The 24,232-nt window shown below is 37.9% G+C and overlaps 1 protein-coding gene across 12 annotated transcripts in view; it reads right to left on the bottom strand.

Moving 5' to 3' along the window:
- DLG2 (discs large MAGUK scaffold protein 2) overlaps positions 1-24,232 on the bottom strand; it is a 2,206,106-nt gene that overhangs the window by 391,268 nt on the left and 1,790,606 nt on the right. For all 12 annotated transcript variants that reach the window (XR_013156681.1, XR_013156683.1, XR_013156682.1 and 9 more), the window contains one exon: positions 22,313-22,381. Coding sequence is in view for 9 of the 12 variants with exons in the window: in XM_077113416.1 (XP_076969531.1) it covers positions 22,313-22,381 (69 nt within the window). In the remaining 3 variants the exon portion in view is untranslated. The remainder of the gene's footprint in view (positions 1-22,312; positions 22,382-24,232) is intronic.

Raw genomic sequence — 24,232 nt, 5'->3', positions numbered from 1 at the left:
GTTGGATTAATTAATAGTAGGTGATCTTATCCTTTCCTTTTTTTGATGATTCACTCATCCGTATCTCCAGCCCAGATCACAATTTCCTTTACTCCAAACTTGTATTCAACTGTCCCCAAATGAATTCATCTTCCCCCAGAATCTTCTTTTCTTTCTTAATGGTGTCTTCTTGATCTTGCACAGTGCTTCTCTACTTCTCACCTAGCATATCCAATCACCCAATAAATTCAGTTGGTTTTCCTCAGAAATACCTCTCACATCAGCCTAGTACTGGTGCCTTAGTTCAGGCCCACGGTATATCACACCTGGACGTCTCCAGGGGTTCCAACCGGGCCTTTCCTAACACTCACTCATCCCCCGCACTACCACCATCCTGCTGACAGAGAAAGCTTCTTCAAAACAACTATAATCATTTCATCTCCTTCTTTCAACCTCCTGTTGCTTCACTGCTATCTACATGATGCAAACCTGAATCTGTTGAATGACCGTGAAGCCCTCATGATTTGAATGTTTCAACCTCAACTCATGACACATTCCTTATGCATGTCCCACCCCAATGTGGGGAACGTTTAGCATCTCCTGGGTGGTGTTCCCCAGAGCACTTTGTGTCTGGGACATCACAGCATTATAGAATTTATCTCTTTTAAAAAAAATTTAGATATGTGACTCCTCCACCAAAATGGTAATTCAAGCACAAGATTTTTACCTTATTTGACTTCCTGAAGAATGATTTATTCCTGTGCAGTGGTTCTGGATTCACATACAGGCCTAAGTTTGAAATCTGGCTTTGCTACTTATTAGCTATGAAACCTTGGTCAATTTGCTTCATCTTGCTGAAGTTTTAGCCATAAAATGAAAGAATGGTTCTATTTATAGTGTAGGACTTGTGCAAGGATTAAACAGGCTAATGAATGTAAATGCCTGGACCATTCTAATCAATAAGTTGTTGGTAGAATACTCACTTCATGAATATTATTGAGCACATACCTAACTGTAGAATACTATGGGATAGAAAAAGATTACTAAGACACAGAGCAGGTCCTTTTAAAACTTCCAACCTAAAAGAGGAACTAAGACATTTACACAAGACACTAATTTGATACAAAATAAAATAACTAACAAAAGGGATGCACAGAAGAGCTTATGAGGGTCTGTAATGGAAGTAAATAATTCATCAATAGGTTTCTAGGGAAGGCTTGGTGAAAGAGGTTACATTTAAATTACATATTAAATTATGGTTAAAATTCCTTGCTTTTTAAATTAATTACTTCAGCATGCTAGGTGATGTGCAGTTTGTGGGGTCTCAAAGCTTTACAATTTGGGGGGCCCACTCCAAAAACAGAAAGAAATATTACATATATAACATTATACTCCTTGAATTTCTTATGCACCTTGTAGTTGCCTGAACTCTAAAAAGTGCTCAATACACATTAGCTCTTTTTCCTCTAGCCTTTGTGACTCTCTCCCTGGCCAAGTGCCTGGCATAGGGTACAGGGCCCTGACTTTCAAAGGAAACCCACTTCTGGTGCTAAGTTTGGTGCTGGGAATATAATGACAACAAAACTCACTTCCTGACTTCATGGAGCTGACATTCTAAGTGGGGTAGGCGGGTGTGTTACAATAACTAATTGTAATCACATTCATTCATACACAAATATTTGGGACAGATTTTATAACAGGTAAGAGAGAACTGATTTTGATAAAAAAAAAAGGTGGGGAGTAGGAGAATGTTTTGTGCATAAGGAACAGCACAAAGGAAGGAAGTGAAGTGAGAGAGTGGTGTCTGGAGAAAAGCAGGTTTTCTCACTGAGATGGAATGTAGTGCTGGTAGCGCAGCAGTGGTGATGTGGAGGCAGAGACCAGAGCAGGAAGAAGCTCTTGGACAGGGTAGGGATTTAACTCTCAATTACCAGGATAACAGAGCAGGGTTTTATGTATACTTTCATTCATTTAACAAAGATTCACCCAGCAGCTACAGAGCCAGATACTGGTGAGGGCCTGTATACAAAGATCCTGAGGGGTCTGCACTCTGCTAGGAGCTGAGCTTGAGCCAGTGTATAGATTGACATGAGCGTGACCTGTTCACAGAGGCCAGGGGGCCAATTGAAGCTGTCATCCCTATGGCTGCTGTCACTCCATAAAATGGACTTGAAGCAAAAGATAGTAATACTAGTACAATTTGAGTAACTGTCACCAGGTGTCTTGGCGGTGACCTTGGAGTTCAAATGATGAGTCTTTCTATAAATCTCATTAATGGAACTTCAGAAGTTTCCACATACTTAAGATATATATATATATAATATATAAAATAACTATGGAAAATTATGACAAAACACTAGAACACATCACTAATTACAATTGTGAAAAACAGTTTTAGAAACCATATATAAGGAAATACAAATGCCTCACTAACCTTTAGTTGTAGTTAAACCCTTAACATTTCTTCTCTTAAAGGAAAATTCAGCTGTTCTCTTCTCTGGGGGTATTGCAGGTGTTGGTCCCTGTAGCTTTTTTCCTGCTATAAGTTCAGTTTCTCACTAACTCCAGAGAAAGCTTTACGTCACTGTGAGTTGAGCCCTGATGGCTTCTCTGATTTCTTTCGTTTCTCTTATCAAGAAAAGAAGTAGATGTAGATGTTCATTGCTTCACTTCCTGGCTTTTCCAGTTGCAAAGTCTCTTTTCTTTCACTGCCTTCTTCTGCCCACACTTCTGCCCTTCGAAGTAGAGGTTGCTACAAAACCCTCTCAAGCATGACAGTCTTGATTATTCATTAATGACTTCCTCTAACCATGGTGAAACTGGAAGGCCAGCTTTGGACACTGACATTAGCACAAAGTAATTTTTAGGAGAATCATCCACATTTGTAGCTTCATCTCCTGGCACACCCTCAAAAATACTCTAAGTTTCGGTCATATCAAAGTGCTTGATTTTTTCCTGAATTACTAGCATTTCCTCAAATATCTGGTCTTTCCTCCCCTCTGTGTCTGCATGTGTGACAGTCCTCTCTGCCTACAGCTGGCTTCTTCCTCTTTGTGCTAATGTCAGTGTCTGAAGTTGATTTTCCAGTTTCATCTCTTTGAATGGCTGAGAAGCTCCTCCTCTTTCTTCACGACTGTCTTTGAGCAACATGCTCCTCTGTTCTCCATAATACTCCCTGGTCTAGGATTTGATTGCACTACACTCAAATACCTCGACTGTTCTACTTATCAGACTCTGTCTCTTCTGTCAGTAAACAAGCATCTGCTGAGGGTCTACTACATTCCAGGAGACTCCACTAGGGCTGTGGTTAACACTACAACTATGAAGAAGACAGTCTCCCAGGAGTTTATAATAGAGTGGTATGTCACAAGAGTAAACTAGCAATTGTAAACCAGTATGCTAAGATTGTAATCTTGCTCAGTGGTGAGAATTTTTGTTCAAATAAATATTTGAAATTATTATTTATAAATGCCTCAATGAAAAGAAAGGGGGTTACAGAATATTTCAGCAATGGTCTGAAAATGAAATTGGGGACAAATTCATTTACAATAGTATCAAAAAGAATAAAATAATTAATTAAACAAAAGAAATGGAAAAAAATACTTGACAACTACTAAACAATGATGAAACGGTTAACAAATTAAAGAAACCTAAATAAATGGAAATACAACCTGTTTTCATGGATTAAAAGCATTAATATTGTTAATATGTACTATTCCCCAAATGATCTACAGAGTCAAGACTCTTCCTCTCAAAATTCCAACCACTGTCTTTGCAGAAATTAACTAGCTGATCCTAAAATTCAGAAGAATTAGTAAGGGACCCAGAAGATTCAAAACAATTGCAAAAACAACAAAGTTGGAGTATTCATGCTTCCCCATTTCAAAACTTGCAGAAGTAGATGAGTGGGATAGAAAATACATATTCTGGAAAGTCAACTTCGGACATTGCCATTAGCACATTCAAAGAGGAAGAAGCCAGCTATAGGCAGAGAGGACTGTCACACATGCAGACACAGAGGGGAGGGAAGACCAGATATTTGAGGAAATGCTAGTAATTCAGGAAAAAATCAAGCACTTTGATATGACTGAAATTTAGAGTATTTTTGAGGGTGTGCCAGGAAATGAAGCTATAAATGTTTGTTCCGAGAAGAAAATGTGGATGATTATTCCAAACATCCCAGAGAGAGAGAGACAGAGAGAGAGAGAGAGGAGTAGATCAATGGAATGGAAACATAGATCAGTGGAATCAAATTGAGGGTCCAGACATAAATCCTTATGTTTATGGTCAATTGATTTTTTTCTTTTAAATAGTTTTATTTTTATTTTAAATAGTTCTATTCACACACCCCCATACAATCCATCCAAAGTGTACATCAGTGGCTCCTGGTATAATCACATAGTTACGCATTTACCACCACAATCAATATGAAAACTCCCATTTCTTCTTCTTCAAAAAAAATTCCCATATCCCTCCATCATATCCCCTTATTACTGACATTTAGCTTTGCTATAGTGTCCTTTTTTTTTTTTTACAATTAATGAAAGAATATTACAATGTTACCATTAACTATAGACCTTGGCTTGCATTAATATATATTTTCCCCATAAACCACCCCCCTTATTAACACCTTGTAATAGTGACATACATTTGTTCTAGTTCATGTAAAAACTTTATTATATTTGTACAATTAACAACCATCATCATCCACTCTAAGTTTTGCTAAGTTATATAGCCTCGGCTTTTATCCTCTAGATTTCCTTCTACTGACATACATGGCCCTAGTCTTTCTCTTTCAATTGTACACACACTCATCTTTGTTAATTGAACTTACATTATTGTGCTACCATCACATAGTATGTGCTATCCATTTCTGAACCTTTACAGAGTGATGATAATTTATCTACATCTTTTTTTTTTCCATTTGACTCAGATCCTTGAGTGTTTATTCACTTTGTGTGCTAGTGTCTGATATCTAAAAAGTGCTTAATAAACACAAGCTCTCTCCTTGTGTCCTGTGGTGGTTAGATTCAGGTGTCAACTTGGCTAGGTGAAGGTGCTTAGGTCTATTGCTGTGGACACGAGCCAATGGCATGTGAACCTCATCTGTTGTTGATTACATCTGCAGTCAGCTAGGAGGCATGCCTGCTGCAATAGAGACTGATGTTTGATTTAATTGGCTGGTGCTAAAATGAGAGACTCAACCTAGCACAGCCCAAGCAGCTCAGCATACCTCATCTCAGCCCTCGCAGCTCAGCCCAGGCCTTTGGAGATGCAGAAAGAAATCACCCCGGGAAAAGTTGCTGGAACACAGAGGCCTGGAGAGAAGGCCAACAGAGATTGCCCTGTGCCTTCCCACGTAAGGAACAATCTCTGTTGAAAGCTAGCTGCCCTTCCTCTGAAGAACTAACAAAATAAATCCCCTTTTATTAAAAGCAAATCCATCTCTGGTGTGTTGCATTCTGGCAGCTAACAAACTAGAACATGTCCCCAGTACCTGATTAAGTACCTGGAACAAAGAAGAAGTTCCACAAGTGATTGTGGAATGAAAATCTAAAAGACATGTACATCTCAGTGTGAATGAGATGATCCTAAGGACTGATTTTGATCAAAGGAAGATTGTAATATTTTGAAAACAAAGGGAGGGTGGGTAAGGATGAGGTGATTTGGTACAGGAAAAGTAGAGAAGGGACACTAAAATCATTCCAGGTATCCATTTTACTGGGTAAGTTCTGATCTATGTAAGACCAAGCTAGGATTTTCCCGAGTCTGACTTACTATTGGAGGTTATTTGGCTAGGAGTTTTGCTTTTAGTCAAGAAATAGCTTCACGGGTACTCTGAAGCCCTTATGTACCCCAGAGAAGGCCATATTCTTTTAATCCATACCTGTGAGTGCAGACCTGTTGTGGGTAGGGCCTTTTGGCTAGGTTATTTCAATTGAGATGTGATCCAACCCATTCAAGATGGGTCTTAATTCTTTCACTGAAATCCTTTATAACAGGATAAAACAAAGTGAAAGCCCAGACAGCGCAGAGAGAACCACCCAGAGACGTTTAGAGAGAAAAGACCCCTGAAGGAGTAGAGAGAGGAAGCCACTGAAGCCAGAAGCTGAAAGCAATGAAACCCAGGAGAGAAAGACCCACAGACACCAGCCATATGCCTTCCCATGTGACAGACATGTCCCAGATGCCTGCAGCCTTTCCTCAGAGAAGGTATCATCCTGTTGTTACCTTATTTTGGACATTTTCATGGACTAAGAATTGAAATTTGTAAGCTAATAAATCACCATTGTTAAAAGCCAGTCCACTTCTGTTGCATTGCATTTTGGGAAGCTTTAGCAAACCGAAAGCAATTGGTGTTTCAGAGGCCCTATATAGGGCAAGATGCCTTCTCACATTTTACATCTTTTACTACCAACTCTCCCCTAAAATTACTCCTACTTCTCCATAATCATTTCCTCTCCAGAAAAGAAAATAAAACAAAAACAGCCTAAAGAAACAACCAAGAAAAACCTCCAAGAAACAACCTGTCTCCATCTTTCTGTATTTCTACATCTACAACAGGATATTATGGACCTTTAACTCATGAATTCTGCATATGACTCACAATGCAGCCACAACCTTGGTTCAATTTGGTCTGGGTTTCCTGGTGCCTGGATGTGTCACTTAAGCCATATTCCTTATCTCTTAGCACTAAGGGCACACATTTTTCATCTGAACCTTAGATGGAGAATAATAGATAAGGTATGAGTAAGTGAAAAAAGGAATAGTCAGTGGAATGAGGACTTTTGCTTACTCTCATTCTCCTTCAAGAAGTTAGGGAATCGGACTTCTAGACTTGACTTTGGTATATAGGCTTTGGAAAGCTCCTGCCTACCTCTGCTTCAGACAGTTTCCCCACAGTTTCTTAACACGGAAACTAGATATTTGGACATGGTAATATCTTAGCTATTTTATAATTGTAATTCTCACGTTAATCTTTCCTTCCAAAGGTAGGTGTAGCCTCAAAACAAATTATTACTAGGACTATATTGCAAGACAAGGAAAAATATGGTTTGTTCACATGCAAGACCAGGTAATGAAAACGATATTTCCTTCTGCAAAAAACACATGTGGTCTCAAACACAAGGCTTGGCCTTTGACAGCCTTGAGTGAAAGATATTGATGTGGCATTTAGTTTTTGCTTATGCCTAAGTTATTTGCTAGCATAGATATTTTGGGATATATATTTTATCATATAGATATATATGATACTTGATCTCTTTATCCAGTCAACAAGCATCTATTGAGAGCCTAATACACTCAAGGAGGGCTCTGCTGAGGCTAGGGCTAGCATTACAACTATAAAGAAGACAGTTTCTTATAGATCTGCATAGTGATAATGGGAGCCCCTGTACCTTTGTAAACTATCATACATTCAATGCACTTATACAACCCACTTATATATACAATAAAATTGGGAAGAACAACAAAACCACTTTCATCAGCCTTGGTCATTTTCATACCTGAACATGATACAAATTTATTTTTCTGTTAGTAAGAAGAGCTGTAGTTTTAACTATAATCACCAACATTTAATTATAATTTAGTTATAATCATCAATATTTATAAAGAGCTGACGTTCTTTAATCCTATAACTGACTCCCAGTGAGTTAGATAACATTATCCTAATTTTATTGATGCAAAAACTGAGATTTAGAAAGGTTAAGCAACTTGCCCAAGGCCAACCAGTTGGCCAACCAGTTAAAAGTGGGGGCAGCAACATTCATACCTAGTCCTGCTGGCTTAGAAATGTCTCTGTTGCTTCCACTACTCTATACAATCACAGAGAGGGAGAAAGTGTGCTGAGCAACTGGCTTAGCTCCTCTAATGGTAAAACAGCTGCAAGTGGAGAAAATCAATCACTCAGGGAAAGTGAATCTTTATTCCCCAGGTCAGAGGAGAAGGAACTTGAGCAAATCTTTATTTGTTAAACATAGCTTGTGTTTGGCAGATTGCTCAGTAATTACATGATCCAGGAGCTGCCCTCAAAGAGGTCGGCACCAGGTAGGAGACCAAAACTTTTACACATGAAACAAGCAGAAAACTACAAGTGTTAAATTGTGCAACAGAAATTTGAACGGCTATATATTGACAATCAAAACAGGATCCTGGGGACATGTATATTAGAGTTTTCTACAAACCTTTTTAATGTAATAGTACTCACAGGTAACCCCAGGGATGGGGAAGGGATGTATGTGCATGCGTACGTGGGAACTAGTAACACACGTGTATAGGCTATGAATGTATTCTGTTGTGGGTCAAATAAGGAGGTAGGATGAGATGACACTCTGCTGCAAGTATCCTTTTCACATCTGCTACAATTACTGTAAGTCTGCCATTAAGAAATTAATCTTTCTGGATCTAGAAGGGTGCTTGAACTCTTGGTGTCGCTTTCCAAAGGGGGGATATGCAATCTTCCTTTGCTTCTCTACTATGTGCTCTGTCAGTCTTCTATAGTACTGACTGTATCTCCCTGAGGACACACGATAGGTGAACAGTCAATGTTTGTTAAATGGATGATGAATGGCACCTTTAGCAATTGCTTTCTTGTATGGAGGAGGAGGGAAAAGGTAACAGCACATTAGAAAGAAAAGGGGCAGATGAGACACAGGGAGAGACATGGAGAGGGAATTAATACCTACTTAGCATCTTCCACTTGTTAAGAACTGTGGGAGGACATTTACATAATTTTTTCTTTATTAGAGAAGCTGTATGTTTACAGAATATTCATGCATAAAATACAGGATTCCTATATTTTACCCTATTATTTACACCTTGCATCGTTGTGGGACATTTTTTACAGATGATGATAGCACATTTTTATAATTGTACTATTACCGCAGTCCATGGTTTAACTTCAGGTTCCCTGTTCATCTAGTGTAGTTTTATGGATTTTTAAAAAATTATTCTGTTACCATATATAAGGCATTTACATTTACATCTTTTTAAAAATTAAATTCCTGAAACAATCCTCTGAAGTAGATCTGAATCCCAACTTTATAAAGAAACAGAGGCACAGAGAGATTTAGTAACAACTCACAGTGATCTAGCTAGTAAGTAGTAAAACCAGGATTTAGACAAAGATAAAAATAAATAAGAAAGCCATGTTCTTTAAATTATACCAAGTTACTATACCAAGGAGAGGAACTTGAGGAAAAGTAAGGGTCTCAGAAGTGCAAGGAAAGATTGTAAGAACAAGGGATGTCTACACATTTTAATATCATGCACACTAATGGTGAAATGCAATTTCTCGATCATGGAATAATTAAGGCCTGACCACAAGAGTATTCTCTATTTGCAAAGATGAATAGGCTATAAAGAACATGGTTCTCTTTTACACTTTCCATGTCAAAGGCCCATGCTTAGAAGGAAAGTCTCCCAACCCTTGACACTAGCTCACTGACCGTGGAACTTCCTTAGTCTGAAGGTGATAGAAATCACTGAAACTGTACCTGAATAGTGCTACTCATTTTGCCCAAATTAGCTACTCATTCTTTTGCTCTGGAATTAGAGATAAAATTTCAGTGAATTATTGTAATTTTCAACATATGTTATGCCCACTAGACTTGTGAGTTCCTCAAGCCGAGGAATGGAGTCTTTTTCATACTGAATTTCTCAAACGCCTCAGCACAGTGTCTGGCACATACTGGATATTTAGTAATTGATTAGTTGAATGGAATGATAAATAAAAGGGTAATCAATTGAATCTATGACTGGTGGAATGAACGGATGGTAGGTGTGTCTACCACAAGTGTGTCTCCTACACACTTCTTGGGTACTCTAAATCTCGCTGGGCCAAGCAGGAGTCTTTACCAGCTGTGACAAATCAATCAACAGAGGTTGCTGACTGACATCTTAAAATCATGCTTAAGAGGAGTAAACATTTGCCAGGACTGAAAGTCATCAGAAAGATTAAATAAAGGATAAAGATCACTAGCTGCTTTTATGGTAATAGAGGGGCATCTGGCCTGTGGGATAGAATGTAGATGTGCTCTTTTTTAAAATGCCCTTATAATTGACCAGAAGAAGGAAGTAAACAGAAATCCTAATGGAATTTGAGAGCCTCTGAAGGCTTAGCAACATATGCAGGGAAAAAAACATCAGACTCAGTTTGGAGATATAAAAATGATGTCTCAAGATAAACAATCTAATGAAGGCTGACAAATGATACCCAAAGCAATCCTCCTCACTCTCTGCTCCCCCCAACCCATGTCACCAACCAGGTCAAAGTCAGGCAAGGTTAAAATAAAATGTAAATCCTCTTTTATAAGTGGTTCAGTCTAAGGTCAAAGTCAATGTCCAGTAAATATTCATCAAATTAGACCAAGACCGTTTCTACTCAAGTGATGGATGAGCGATCAGAAAACCTCCCTGACCATAACTTTTGTCTAGACTCATTTTTGGGAGTGATAAAGACAGGACAGGGAAGGACCTCATTTGTCAGTTAGACTAAAAGACCTTATTGGAGTGTTTACAACATTTCTGCTGAGGCAGGATGGGCAAGTAGTGAGAGCACAGGGCTGGGAGACAGGCATTGGGTTGTAGTAAGCGATCCTCCCCTTCCTAGGCACATGACCTTGGGGAAATCAATTACCCTCTGACAAATTTGAAATAGGATTAATGATTCTTATCCAGTCTCCCTTAAAAGGTTGTTTCTGGGAACAAATGGACCTATGTCTATGAAATTAGCCTTCTATCTTTGAGGTGAACAGAAAGAGAGAGACTGAAAGAGAAAAGAAAGGAGATGAATGGAAAATTAAGAGTTAAAGGAAAGGAAGAGGAGGAATTATATAGAAAAATGGGAGAGTAGAGGAGAAAAAGGATAAAAAATAAGAGGGCTAAGGAAAAGGAGTTGGGAAAGGAGAAGGGTAGAAAGCAGCAGTGATAAGAACAGATCTCAAAGCTTTGGCACATTGGCAGATAACAAGCAAACACAAAGATCAAACAAAAAACCAGGGGGACAACAGTAACTGATGAGAGATGGGATTTAGGAAATCACAACTGTGCATAGACTATACAACTCCAGAAGGGACTGAAGATTCCATCTGTCAGTCTCTACAGAAGACACAGCAAGTCAACAACGATCACTCTGCCTATTATAATTTTTCAATGGCATGGTATATTGAATTCATGTTTTTCTAGTCTGTGCTCATCTCTGTAACATACAGATTTGAAATCATTGTTCGTAAAGGCATTGATGATGACCCTTTCTCTTTGCCTAGTTAAACCTACTCATTTTTCATGTCAGAATCTTCCCTGAGTTTGCTGACAAGGTCAGATTCCTATTTTAGGCATTCATGGCAATACAGACCACTACTTCATAGCACTTGGCACAGTCACAGTCACAAATTCACATTTGTTTGTATGATTATTTTATTAATGCCTGCTTTCCCCAACAGACTCTGAGGGTAGAGTCTGAGGGCAGAGTCTGTCTGTTTTACTTATTATACTTTCAGTTGAATTTATTGATTGGTAGTATCATAAACAGACTCATAAACAGTGAGAGCAGCATAAATACTAGAAAGATACTATAAAACGGGAAGTATTCAAAGTGATAAAGAGGAGGTTGGTGCTAGCGTTACAATATGAGGTTTTTGACAGATAAATCTTTCTGATAGTTGGGGCAACTAAATAATTTCATGGAATAATGTTTCCTGTGTTGGTTTTTAGTAGCCTAACAAACTTCACACTGGGTGCTTTTCTCATTCCTCCTTGGTTAATTCTGTATATTAACTAGCTCTTCAATGCTATTTCATTCAGTTAACAACTATCATCATTATTATCCCATAAAAGAAAGGCTTCCTTAAAATGAAGAAATGAGTGTATTATTATGACATTAATAATTATGAGTATTGATTAAGAGTGGCTTTCTAGTTGAGTATTCTGCTGCCCACTGTTTTGGGCAGGTTTGATTATATAGTAATACGGAAGAAGTTTATATACAATTTACTTTGAGGCCTTTATTAAAGCAGCTTTTTAAAAAGTAAAAAGATTTCCAAGAAAGGGCAATGATAAGCAATCATGATAGGACTGAACTATGCAGAGAAAATAAGGACTCTTTATCCAAACTCCCTAGGTCAGCAGTTCTCAATTGTGAGGAAGAGTTCCCCAGCACCTTCTGTGGCATCCCTCCCAGATAAATTCTGTTTGACATTACGTGGCTCTTGGTGTATAGGGTCACTTAACTGAACAGCCTAACAGCTCTCGATAGCCAGTTCTCCTGATCTGCTGCTTCTGGGTTTTTCCTAGTCCTGCTGGGAAACATAGAAACCAATGGTACAGAAATATTACTCCTCCACTTCTTCTATTCAGCTTATTTTCAAAGTGAGAGAATTCACATTAGGTGTTCATTCCATGTTTGCTAGCATTCTTATGAAACTGGTTATTCCACAATGACTACAACAACAAAACCCACAAAAGCCCCAGAAATCATACTGAGCTCCACTTTGTATTTCAGTGTTTTACTTAGGTCTCTTACTTGGCCAATGTACAATAAGAAAATCCACAAAACCGGGGAGGCAGTTGAGGGCGCAAATCCCAGTTTTTCCACTTAATGGCTATGTGACCTTGGGTACCACCTTTCACTTCTCTAAACCCAGGGTCCCCAAGTGGGATAATAACTGTATATTACAATAATAATCATCACCAGAACCAATTGAGATCATCCATATGAGACATAACACAATTTCAGCTACAGTTAAATTAAAATATAATATTCAATATTTAATGTTACTTTGAATATAGAAAGCAGGTTCTTTTTGGATTTTATAGTCTGCATCTCTGAACTGCCTACCTTTCTGATGGAGTGTTCCATATTGTTTATTTTATGTCTTCCTGTTTTCTTCATTTTAAGGAAGTCTTTCTTTTATGGAATAATAGTGATGATAGTGGTTAAAGTTTGTAGAAGTCCTTATGAGGCAAAACATAAATCTTGATTCCTTATGTCATTTCACAAACTCATTTTTGAAATTTTATTAGTTTTGAAATTCCAAATTTGGAAAACTCTGTCCTATACAAGAAATCAGAACTTCTTTCCCCCACAGATGTTATTTCAATAGCAGATGGTGTTAGAAATTCAGGCCCTAGAAGAGAATTAGAATCTCATGCATTGGTGGCCCTTAAATATGTCCTAGCTCTCTGAAAACTCAGCATTTTCAACATACAAATTTTTGGTAATCCTGGGAGTTGGCTGTGATGACACTTCTTATATTCTGAACTCCATCATCTGTAAGGAAGAAAGATTACAAGACCTAGAAAAGGATGTTTTATCAAGTAAGGAAATGGAAAAAAGAAGCAGTAGAAGAACAGGAACGGGGTTAAGGAAAACGGACAATAGCTGAACTAGGAGCAGATATGGGAGTAATATATGTAAGAGAAGAAGTCAAGAGGGACCATGTGATCGTGAACTGGGGAATAGAGATGACCCCAAATTATCTGCTGCTCTGGTCATCCTCCAGGGGAGAAGAGGCTATAACTTCCTGTGCCCTTCCAAGATGCTGGGGCCCTCTGGCAGGTGGCCTGGCAGTAGCAGTAGCTCTCACCCAGAGCCTTCTCACCCAAGAGGCTAGTCTGTCTTCACTGGACTATAAGTCACAAGCAAAAATGTTTTTAGAGGGGAAGGAAGTTTAATTTATTTTGAGCAGTTCTAAAAACCAAATCTGTTCCTCTCCTTAATTTTCCCATATTCTCCCTAAATATACCCTTCAGCTGGCAAGAGAGTAAAATAAAGAAGAGGGTGATGATTATATATACTATTTTAATATATGTTAAATATGCATAAAAATCTTCTTCACCTAAACCCAATTTGCCCCTCTGTTTTAGGAAAATCACTTACATTTCTGTGGTAAACAAAGACCCAGAACCTTGACTAGTGGCCCCAGAAACAACAACCTGAACAAAGCTTCTCTTTCAAGTATGAAAAGTGGGAGACAACTTTGGTAGAACACAAGGTCCTGGCTTCTGAGGGGCAGGCTGAATTCAGAAAGCAAAAGAAAGCATCGGAAAATGTACAGCATTCATGTCTACTATGAATCCTTAGGGGTGAACCATTCTATGTGTGTGGGTAGAGATAACTTTAGCCTACTGTTTGAGCACCAGATGCCTGGAGCCAAAGGTCCCTTAAATGTCTTAATCCCAGATCTGGGAATATTCCTACAAGTCTAGAAGTCAAACTTTTATCTCTTTAAGAACTCGTGAAACTATAAAATGTTTAACTTCTAGTCAAACATGGAAGGAATCTGAGACATTGTGTAACTCAACCCCATCACTTCGTATTTGAGGTAACAGACCTGCTCAAAATCACCCAGTAAGAAGTGGGAAATTTGGAAGTAAAACCCAGTTTTCTTTTTTTTTTTTTTAAATGAAAGTTAGTAATTTTATTTTACAAATAGATAAAAGTAATTCAAGCAATAGGCTGTAGTTGGTTAGAAGTAATTTTTTCATATAGTTGAGTGATAATTTAGTTACACATATACATATGCTTATCACAATGAGGAAAAAATGATTTAGAAAGAAGGGTTTTTTTTGTTTGATCTTTGTTTATAGGGGTCACTAAAGAGAATAAACTTGCTTAGGAATTCCTTTTTAATAGTTTCCTGAAATAAAAGCATACTTTATTCACAATGGAAAATAAATTCAGCATCTATTCACTCATGCAATCAAAGAAATACAAGTGTTGATCCTACCTCACAGAGAAAGTCACCTTCCAAACCTTAACTACCATAAAAAGACCAGGGAGTTCTGTAGAAGATTAAAAGCATTTGGGGATTTCTCAGCATTTAGATGACCAGACAACAAACTGCAAGATATCAGGTAAATGATATTAGTGGGAGCAAACTAGGTACTAGGTATCATACAATATTAACATATATTAACTCATAGCATCATATTTTATCTGCACAGAGCAATAAACGATCTCTATTCAGCCATTATTGCCTAACAGATTGTAGCAGCTCCTATTTTCTGGTTCCAGGCAAATAACCAGAGATGCAGCAGAATAATAAATGTGATTTTCCAAGCTTACCAGTTGCTAAAACAGTCTCCAGGACTACACTAGACGCTTATGGTAGATCTGCACAGGCTAATTTTAAAGTGCATGTAATTATTAAGGGGCAATAATTCCCACAGAAGCCAGAGCCCCTGAAATATCATTTGTAGGGTAATAATTTTATAAATTCATAAAGTTTAAATTAATATGAAACCATCTCACATAAAAAAAACTTGTTAAGAGGCATCCTGTCTCTTATAGGCTTCTTCAATGAAAGTTAATACGTCCTTCATCTGGGATGAATTATGAAGAACATCCAAACCCTTGAGAAGAGCAGAACCCACTTTTCTTGCATCTCAGGTCACTGAAGTTTCAACTTTCTACAATGACTATACATTTTTAAACCAAATATCTGGGCATTTAGACTAAGAAGAATGAGTTCTTTTTAAGTCAGCATCATACTACAAAATCTAAAATATCTTAATATTTTATCTAAATATTGAATCTAATATTTTATCTAATATTTAATCGAAAATAACTACATAACTACCAAAGCTACACAGACTGAAGGAGTTGTACAGACTACACGAGAGGGAATGATTCCAGTCCCTAGAATGTTCCTTAGAAAGGAACCCTGCTCAGGCCCAACATGGGAAACTAGAAGCTTCCTGGCACCAGTGGTAATACCAAGAGCTTGGAGTCCTGAGAACGGTCTCAGTTTGGAGAGGGTGGGGGTCTCTTGCCAAATAGATATACAGCTGTCCCTATGGAGACAGTTGATATTACCCCAGACCTGTTAACTTGAGAGGATGGATTTCCTTAGATATATTTCTTCACAGACAAGCCCACTTTTTGCTTCTCCTTTAGACACTCATAGATTTCTGGACTTGGAAAAGATTTTTGGTTGGAGTTGATTAGACCAGTCATTTATTCCATAAAGAATTCTTCTATAATATCCCTAAAGGTGGTGGACCAGTTTCTTGTGAAATGCTATTCCAAAAGTTAGTTCCTTCCTGGGTAGCTATTTCATTGATGTAGAAATGTTAGTGATGAGAAAATTATGCTTTTATGTAATTGTTAAAATAACCCTCTAAGTTAACATAAAGCAAATGCATGCCATCTATTGAATGAAAGAGAGCTATTCGAGTAGCTGAAGACACTCCATTTTAGCAGTGTTAGCAAAGCACTTCTAGTTTTTTTTTTTACACATGGCTTTCTTCTTTTACCTTTGCCTAATTTTAAACACATTGCTCGGAACTCAGAAATCCGTGTCTTTTCCCCTGAGAATCCTACTTGACTTTCCAGAGGTAATCATTTTAAATCATTTCAGTTTTCATTCTAGTGGCTACTCCCATATTATTAAAAAAATATGTCGATGCTAGAGTATTCCTTGAAATTTTATTTTGTTTTCAGAATTACTTCTGCTTCCATGAGGATAGATTTTTCCTGTGTACGTGTGTTTAATCTTGTCTCTGTCATTTAGCAGGTTTTGTTAAAATATTGGGTGACATGACTGTCCGTCTTGAAGAACTAAATGGTGGAAAGGCTGGCAGGAAGTGTTGTGCATAAAGGCAAGGCTTTTTAACTGAAAGGCTTTAGGTTAGGTGAGGAAATCCCGAGCTGTCCCTCCAACTGGCACATTGTGAAAGTCTCTGCTGTGGGGGCTAGCATTCAACCTAACTTTATGTAGGTTCCGTAGCAGAAGGATTCCATTTCTTTAGAGAAGAAGCTGCTTTATTCCTTTTTCTGGTGGGGTGGCAGGTGTCTGCTGGACATTCACTCTGAATATAGGGGTGTGCATGTTCAGTGGGGCATCTTCATCCCGTGTTCAGACCTAGTTGGTTCTCAGACCCGTCTGTTGTCACTCCCCTGCAGTCTCTGAGTTTCATGGACCCTACTAGGACAATGTCTCTGAGCTGGAGGCCACTGAAAACATGTCTGCTGCACTGTGGTGGGGCTTTTTGTGGGTTTTCCTTTTGTGCATTTCTCAGAAACACAACTCCGCGTGAAGTGGGTCACCAAGAATAAAGTATGTCCCCTGCAGCCAACCAGCATCTCCATAGCTAGGCTGGGACTTCTTTTTTCTGTTTCATCTTCTTTCTGCCTTCCAGAAATGTGCTGAAATCTTTCAGCCTTAGACACACCCCTCCTATATCCTTTATTATTATGGGATTGTCCCTTTTTAATATTAGCTTCCTCTTTTTTATTTTATTTTTTTTCTTACTTTCTATTACCTTCCTTTTAATGGGGTCTCAGGAGGAAGAGGGGATTGATGTGTGCGCTGCATCTATCAACTTTAACTTGAGCTTGGAGCTCACATGGTCAATGGGGAGGTTATCCTGCCTTAATACGTCTGGCATAGTTATAGGCGAGTCAGTTATTAATTTTAAAAAAGCAGTGACTTTATGGTAGAGGATCAGTTAGACAGTTTTCCTGTCTCCATGAATTAATTGCAAATTTGAACTATTTCCACTTATTTTAGGTCAAATAAATAGCAACTTACATGAAAAAATATATACAAACATATGACCTTTTAAACTACATTCCTTTTTAAGATATCCTAAGTAGTTGCTTTTCACAAGAACATTAGGAAGCTGACTTTTGACATAATAGAGTTTCAATTTCAGTCGATTGTCTACACTCAGCAGTGTAACACCTTAATGGGAATCCTGCTAAAGACTCATTGGCCTATGTAATATGAAAAATAACTTTCCAGCTGCGTTCAGTGACAATGGTTATATGCCACCTTGTCTATCTATCTGACTGCCAGGTGAACACATACAGCATGACCTTTAGTGTTCCGGTTTTTGAAGAGAATCACACAGGTGTTGCCTTCTAAATATTGCAACCATGCAAAATCATTTCTACTTCAAATGTTTTACTTTATATTCAGAAATGTTTTATAAAGGCAAATACATATTTATGTGTTTAAGAACAAGTATTCAAAGTGGGTCTTCAACCTAATCTAGGCTATTTTGCCCTTTGGCTGATGAATAAATACATGCTTAGAGAGGTAAAGGCCAATAGCAATAGATGGTAGAGGCCAGGATTCAAAGTTTCTCAATTACTGAGTCAGTTTTCATCCACTATTGCAAGGAACATAATATTTTTTATATTGCTTATTCCCTAGATAGGAGGAACTCTCCTTCATTCCAATGGGGACAATGGAACACTATGAAGAGGTGAATATTTGTTGTTTTTCAGAAAGGGATTCTTTTTTTTTTTTTTTTTTTAAGTTAGAGTAAGCTTCACATTTTTGGCTTCATCAGAGAACTAGAATTGGTGATTAAGTCCATCACAGAGTTCATTTTACTCAAGTAGAAAACTCAGTATAATGCTAATAAGCTTTTGCTAATAAGATGAAAGAAAGAAAAGGATTGGAAATAGCTTTAGAAGGAAATGCAATCATTTAGCATAGCCGGAGGAAGTTCTCTTCCTGCTAATGACCAAAATGTAGAATGATAGCCATCCAGAGAGGTGACAAGGAAGATAGACAATCGTAAGGACAAAGAAGGTGAGGTAGAACACAGGGGCTGCTCTCAGTCCCACACCTCTTAAATCTTCACCTCTACCACAAACAACACCCTCAGCCATATAGCATAAACATAGACCTACCATCCAAAGATTATTTTGGGGAATGATTTCTCAGGATTAGAGTCAATTCTTGTTCTTTATCTTTGTTTTGGGTGGGGGGGGAGCGGAGGGCGTGCAGGGTACATGGGCCAGGAATTAAATCCAGGTCTCCCACATGGCAGGTGACAATTTACCACTGAACCAACTTTCATCATTTTTTCGGATAGGAAATTCTTTACCATGTGCAACTTAGCCTGAATATGGTTTTTGAATGGTGTGACTAGTGCTCTCCAGTTCATTAAAATCTTTTCATACCATGTTATCAAGGACAGAGTGGTAAAATGGAGTCAGACTTTATTTCAAATTCTGGTTGAGCTACTTCACATAACTGCCTTTGGGAAAATTACTCAACCTCTCTGAAAAGAAAGGATTAGAAAAAAAGACTATTTGCTGAATAAAATCAGGCAAGATGGATAGAGAGAGGGAGATAGACTAATAGAGATAGATAGAAAGAAGACATACATATAGCCTGGCCACCTAATAATCTCTCAGTAAATGTTAATTTCTTGTGCCTTTCTTCAAAGGAATACCTACAAAATTGTAATATTTTATTCTCAACAAGTTGTACATTTTATTGTAATAAAGTTTTATTAAGGACTGGATGTTCCATTACTCAAGCCAAAAAATCTTAACCCTGTTAAAATATTTTAGTTGGTATGCTGTGCCATCTCTATTAATTCTGATGCCCTTTCCTTGGGTCTTTCCATTTCTACATATCCTATTTAACATGCTGAATTAAAAATTGGCCACAGTTCTTTGGAGGATGTAGCCAGCACTGCATTTTATGGAGGAGTTTTTCTAAACTGTGCCATTTCCCTGGAAGAGGAAGTTAAGGGTGATGGGGTGGAGGATGTAGCCACAAAACTGTTCCAACTGGTACTGGCATTGGCTCCAATTAGTGAACATTATCCAACCCGATAGGAGAATGTTCATAGACAGGGGAGACTATTTCCTCCTGATTGTTTTAGGGGAATTTTTGCTTTAAAATTTCCGAGAGATTTATATACCAGAAATATAATTGCATTTCTTATTCTGGTCCTACATTCTTTCTCTTAGAGCTAAGGAGAAGCTGAAGTGTAGAAAAAGCCTTAGGTTATTATTTAAAATCTTTAATAAACATTTAAATATAATATTGGTAATTAAGAATATTTTTATGTAACTATTAACTCAGAAATGAATCAGATTGAAACAATGCTTTGGATTACTTCCACAAATTAATATTACCTACATATGGCTCCCCCAAATATAGAAAAGATCCTAGTTCCTGACTGTTTTAACAAATCCTTATTCAATGTAAATTAGAAATTCTCAGGCCTGGTAAATTAAATACAAATTAGATTTAATAGTAATAACAATAACAACGACTATATCATATATATGTATAAATGAATATAATGCCAGTACTATTCTAAAAGATGATATCATTTTAACTCTTGAACAAACACTCTAAAGTAGACACTAACAGTACCCTCATTTTACAGGTAACTGAAGCACAAGGAAGTCAAATAACTTGCGGCCACACAATTGTAAGTGCCTGAGTCAGTGCCTGAGCCCAGATTTAAACTCAGGTTGTCTGGCTAGCGTCCATGCTCTAGACCACTTTGCATATGCTGACAAGATGCTATGTGGTACTGATTGAGAACTTTTCTTTTAGTTTATAGAACAGAATATCTATTATAGAAATGCTGCCCTGTTGAGGAAGTTACCTAATTCTCTAGTGCTGAGTTCATAGTTAGTTCTCTCCTCCCTCCTTTTATTTTAATCCTTCTAGACTACAGTGGTTTGATAGTCTTTGCCACCAAAGACAGAAAAGGAAGACTAGAAAGAGAAGGTGGTATTCTTTGTTCACGGAAAGGCCACATTCTTTGCTGTCCCTCCCTCTCTCTTCCATGGGTTTAGGATTTCAGTGGGTTTCCTTGGCTGAAGGCAAGAAAGGGCATTCCAAGAAAAGTGCTTCTAGAGTCTGTGCTGTCTCAGGGAGCAAAGACTAAGTGAAGATTCTCTCAGGCTGGATATCCACTTAGAGATGCACTTTGTGGGCCTGCTTTGTTGTCACTGAAGATGGGGAAGAACCCTTGGGAGAAAAGCTGAGGAGCTTGGCCAGGGAGGGCATGGGAAGGACATTCTTAGTACGTTCTGCTTGAGAAGTAGGAGAGATACATGTTGTTCAGGCCTGCAGGCCTCATACTTGAGGTGCTGAGGACAAATGAGAAAGGAGGACCATGGGTTTATGAGCAATCACTGCAACTTGGGCAAAGCTGTAACTGCATCAGAAAACTGCAGCATGAAGCTGCTAGGGATTTTCAACATGACCAGAAGACTTGCTTGAACTTGAGTTTTATGGCATTGGTGCCTGTTTGGTTCTCTATCCATCCTGGCTATATTACTAGAGATAAACAACAGAAGGGGACAGGTACAGAAGAATAGGAAGAAAATGCCATTTCCCTCTTTCTGCATTCTGCCCCGACACTGCCAGTGGAGAAATAAAAGAAAAGGGAAGATCCAAAGGGTGATGTGCGAGAGTGGACCATACTTCTATGAACTCCAGGTCACCGTGGTGGAATTGTATTCAATTGTGTTTGAAGGAGGGATGGGAGTCTGACTGAAATAAGAGATTGACATTTTAAAATGGAGAGGTTAAATAATTAAAGTTAGAGATATGAATTGAAATGTCATTATGGGAGCAGTCACCATTGGGGAGCAGGGTTGAACAAAGTTCAGTTGGTAAAAGATACTAGAAAAAAATGATTTCAGGTTTACATATTAATTAATTTAAATATTCTCAATTAAACCAGTTGCAATTATAAGACAAGTGGAAAGACATGTTAGTGATCCATCCTCCTGGTTTCCAATTATTTCATTGGGGAATCAGAAAATCAAAGTAACAAGTACTCTTGGCATATACACTAACCCAATTAACATCTGCATTCTCATCTCCTGCCCCACAGCCTCACACATCTTGTTTATAGCACTGCAACACGCAGTGGTCTTTTGTACCATATACTTGCTCACATGTACATGTGCCTGCATATGCTCCTTCTTCTGCCCAGAGTGCCCTTCCTTGCAATGTCTGTTGGGCAAATATTCACACATCAATTAGAACTAGAATTATATCCTCTCTGAAACCATTTTGATCTGCTCTCCACCCTCCCTTGATGCCCAGTCTAAGCCAAGTACCCCTCCTTGATCCTCTATTAATCTCTTATACATATCTCTTGCATATACCTATATTGCATTGCAAGTAAGCATTTGTATTTTTGTCATTCCCAGTAGACACTGAGCCCTTTGAAGGCTAAGAAGGTATCTTATTTCACTTCAAATCTACAGTATTGACAGAGAACACACGCTTCATTGATATTTACTGATTGAAAGAAATGAGGCAGAGGGAGGGAGGGAAAGAGGGAGAGAGGGAGGGAAAGAGGGAGGGAGGGAGGGAGGGAAGGAGGGAGGAAGGAAGGAAGGAAGGAAGGAAGGAAGGAAGGAAGGAAGGAAGGAAGGAAGGAAGGAAGGAAGGAAGGAAGGAAGGAAGGAAGGAAGGAAGGAAGGAAGGAAGGAAGGAAGGAAGGAAGGAAAAGGAAGGAAGGAAGGAAGGAAGGAAGAAATTTATATTCAAAGAGGTGAGGCTATGCAGCTTAGCTTCATTTAAGAGGCTCCAGTATATTCTAATCTTACCCTTCCAGGGAGATGGCCCGTTGGAGAGTCACTGAAGGCTGGCGAGTTGCAGTACTGTGCTGGGAATGACTGTAAGAAAAGAAATAAAAGATAAACATGGATCATTTATTTTAAATGCTTTTGCACATTCTATTCAGTTGTAATGTCAAGAAACGAACTAACCTTGAAATTAGAGATTAAATCATTATTTTTTGGCTATAAGTAGAATCATCCAACAAAACACAGCGATCTACCAGGTAAGAAGTTAGTATTTTCTTATACTTTCACTTCAGAATGTATTATTCAAACGTAAATGGCAGGCAGACATGAAACAAATGTTTGGAAAAGGTAATTTTCCCCTCTTGGAATGAGAAAATATAGTACATAAAAAAATGTATTATATTAAAAATAATTAATTAGTAGAAAGTTTTTCACAACAAAATTTTATACAGAGCCCAATTTATAAATCAGAGAAGTGGTATTTGATTAGTACACATTTATTCAAGAGTCTGCATTTGTGATACATTTTTTTAATAAAATTAAGCAATATGAACAAATTAGCTACTTAATGAACACAAAAACTTAAAAACAACGAGATTTCCAGTTGTAGTTGTATATCAACCATTGAATTCAATATATTCCTATATTTTGTTTTGATTTCATGGCATTAAGAAAAACTGAGTTTGTAGATAAATAGTTGCAATAAAAATTATAATTTCTAGCATATATTGAGTACTTATCCAAATTGCTTTTCTAAGTGTTTTATATGTTTACATTTTTTATTTCTCACGATTCTGTCAGGTACATATGTCAGTCTTTTCATTTGACAGATGAGGAAATGAAGGTACAGAGACATTCAGAAAATTGCCCTGAGTCACATGGTAAATAGCTGTGAAATGGCATTTGGACAGTTTGATTCTAGAGGTATTGCTCTTACCTATTACGATACATATCACCTCCCAAATTGTAAACATTTTTGAGATTTTTAAGAATTTGCCTTGCAATTTCAGAATATTCTTCAGAGAAAGAGATGGCAGGAGAAATGTTTATCTCAGAACTGCACCACAACCATCCAACAACCAAAATTAACACGTTGTAGGTTTCCTATGTGTTAAATTGCAGAATACAATGTATTTGAATGTGTACAAATTTAACCAATTTTGGTCATAATTATTAGTTACACATGCATGCAGTATATGAAGATGTGTGTATATAAGATATATGTATCAGGGAAAGATAAGTTAAATGTCTGCAGAGCATTTGATACCTTAGCAAAGCTCTAGGCCTTTCCAACTCAGACTTTGAAAACACTGATATCTTCACCAAAAACCAAGCAGAGATTTAATTTAGAACCTTGGTCCTTGTGCTTTGAAACCGTTAAGCACTGCAGAAAACCCATGTCCTTCTAATCCAATCTTGTTGGGTGGGACCTTATGATTAGGTTGTTTCCATAGAGATGTGACCCTGCCCATTCCTGGTGGGTCTTAATTTGCTTACTGGAGTCCTTTAAAGGAGAGACATTTTGAGAGAATTCAGAGCAGATAGAAGCTTAGAGAGAAGGAAAACACCCTGGGAAAAACCAGAAGGACCCACAGGAATGAGGAAAGCCAAGAAACCAACCCAAGAGAAAAGGACCAACAGATGTCGCCATGTGCCTTCCCATGTGAGAAAGGAACCCCAGATGCCATTGGCCTTTCTTCAGAGTTAAGGTATCTTTTTCTGGATACCTTAATTTGGACATTTTCATGACCTTAGACCTGTAAATTTGTAACTTCATAAATTCCTTTTGTAAAAGGGAATCCATTTCTGGTATACTACATTCCTGCAGCTTTAGCAAGCCAAAACAAATATTATGGGTGAGAAGAGGTGTCTCCTGGTGAATAGCATTTAATTGTGATGTGATGTCATTTGTCTGAAGTTGAGGAAACGGGATTTAGGGAA

Source organism: Tamandua tetradactyla, chromosome 8 (genome assembly GCF_023851605.1).
Source record: "Tamandua tetradactyla isolate mTamTet1 chromosome 8, mTamTet1.pri, whole genome shotgun sequence".
Classification (NCBI taxonomy): domain Eukaryota; kingdom Metazoa; phylum Chordata; class Mammalia; order Pilosa; family Myrmecophagidae; genus Tamandua; species Tamandua tetradactyla.
The sequence above is the reverse complement of the archived record's forward strand: the minus strand, read 5'-3'. Positions and strand labels throughout refer to the sequence as shown.